The 2,119-nt window shown below is 35.1% G+C and overlaps 1 protein-coding gene across 1 annotated transcript; it reads left to right on the plus strand.

Moving 5' to 3' along the window:
- Nucleotides 1-518: 518 nt before the first annotated feature.
- Nucleotides 519-1,865, plus strand: LOC108464763 (uncharacterized). The gene is made up of 5 exons (XM_017765039.1): nucleotides 519-710; nucleotides 817-1,035; nucleotides 1,192-1,280; nucleotides 1,380-1,482; nucleotides 1,578-1,865. The coding sequence occupies exons 1-5, from the start codon at nucleotides 519-521 to the stop codon at nucleotides 1,863-1,865; spliced, it is 891 nt and encodes a 296-aa protein (XP_017620528.1).
- The last annotated feature ends 254 nt before the right edge of the window (nucleotides 1,866-2,119 follow it).

The following is a 2,119-nucleotide window of genomic DNA, read 5'->3' on the forward strand; positions in this document are numbered from 1 at the left end:
GTTGAGATTGGAGAAGCTTATACAGTAGCTCTAATTGCTCCTGAGTGAGTGGCAGTGTTTCTAGAGAAGCTTGTTGCCCACATTCCTCATTGGTCATTTGAAAGGTCTAGCTGTCTTCTAGTTGGGCAGTTTTGTATGGATCTTTCAGCAAGTCTTTTAGGTGTGCGAGTATTATTCTTTCTGTAAAAATCACACCATAATATCTTTTTCTTGTCATCTTAATTTTGAGCAACAAAAATGGCAAGAGTCTGTTCTTTGATTCTAAATTGGATATGATTTTAGTATAACATTCTCCCTTGTTTCTTCTCACCTAATTCTAGAGAAGGTCTCTCACATAATATTGGTATTTTTTTTCTTTTTTTACCATATTCATAATTTTCTCCTGCATTATATTTATTTTTTCACATTGATACATAATTTCTTTTTTCGATTTTCATATCTAAAATATAATTGTTACTTTTGATAGAGACTACTAAGGGTACTAAGAGAAAGTGAGGGCCTACAAACGTGAAAGATATATGGAATCTTCAACCTGGAACTTGTATAGTAGTAGATGCAAACCAATATGGCAGCCTATTGGGATGGAAGTGTCCAAATTGGCTGAATTTCTTGGTACAATTGCAAGGACTGGTTCTATCTGTCCTTTGAATACAAAACATTGGAAACATCTTTCTAAATATGTGTTGGAAAACATATTGAGAATCGTTCATGTATGTAGCACATAATCATTTTCTAATTTAATTTATTGCAATAATTTTGCATTATTTGAAATTGTATGTAATGAGTACTTGTTACATTATTTTGTTATATGTATAGGAAAATTTTAATCTCCAAGGTAAGGTGGAGGACTCTGACATCCTCTCACATGTTGGAAAACTCCGGAAGGAGTTTAAATCGACTTTGAAAGCTAGATACTACAAAGAGATGGTCCAAGAAGGTCGATCGATTGAAGAAATATACGAAAAGAATCCTCCTAGTGTGCATGATGATCAATGGAAATGGTTAGTGGACCGATGGGGAACACCACAAGCTGCGGTATGCACTTTTATTACACTAAATGTCCCATTTTGCTTGCTTCCAATTACTATATGATAAAAGTAGGGGTGCATAAATCTGCATATCTTGAATGATTCATAATAAACTTAGCTTTCCTATTACTCTTATATTTTTTCTCATTAATTTAAACAATAGGCACAATCAGAAAAGGCGAAAGAATCCCGAACAAATGTGCGTTATGCACACATTGCTGGTCGTACAGGATATGCGACCCTCAATGCACAGTTTGTAAGTATTGCATATTAATCAATATGTAACTTATATTAATTATTCTGCACTTATTGGTGAATATTGTTAACAACTATTGTTTTGCTTTATAATAGGCTGAGAAGGAAGGCCGTAAACCGTCGCATTTGGAGCAGTTTAGATTTCAACATTTGCGCAAAGATGGGAGTGCTCAGTAGTGATGCAGCAGAACAAGTTTATGTAAGAAACAAATGTGCATTATTTATTTATTTATATTAATTTTGACATCAATTTTTTTTTCAAAATACATTTTTTCTAATTAAAGAGAACTGTAGGATGAAGCATGCAAGATGGTTAAAGACTCTATGCCAATACCTGAGAGTTCTTCCACACCTCAAGATAATGTTGCAATAGAAAATGAGGTCTATACACAAGTGTCCGGCCCTGACAAGAATGGAAAAATGTTGGGATATAGACGTGGGATGACCAAATCCAGGTTGTTTGGCTATGGGTCAGTCACTCGAGGAAGCCAATCTGCATCGGCCATCAATACATTAATTGAAGAGATGAATGCTAAGCATGTCGAGCAAATACAAACAATTCAAGCCGAACAAGCAGTTTGAGAGAAAACTCTACTCGAGGAAGCAGAATCTCGATTTCGTACGGAGGTTGCGGAGTGAGAAGCTCATTTGATAGCTGAGGTAGAAGAAAGATTTATGAAATTAACTGAAATTCGAGAGGCAAAGTTCATGGATATGTTGGATGCTCGTAAGAAAAAGTATGAGGCTCTCATCAATGAGTGTATGGCAAAGGGAATGTCAAGTAAGTTACAAGGTTTTTCATAGTAAGCATAGTAAGGTGACTATTTTATAACTAA

Source organism: Gossypium arboreum, chromosome 1 (genome assembly GCF_025698485.1).
Source record: "Gossypium arboreum isolate Shixiya-1 chromosome 1, ASM2569848v2, whole genome shotgun sequence".
NCBI classification, from domain to species: domain Eukaryota; kingdom Viridiplantae; phylum Streptophyta; class Magnoliopsida; order Malvales; family Malvaceae; genus Gossypium; species Gossypium arboreum.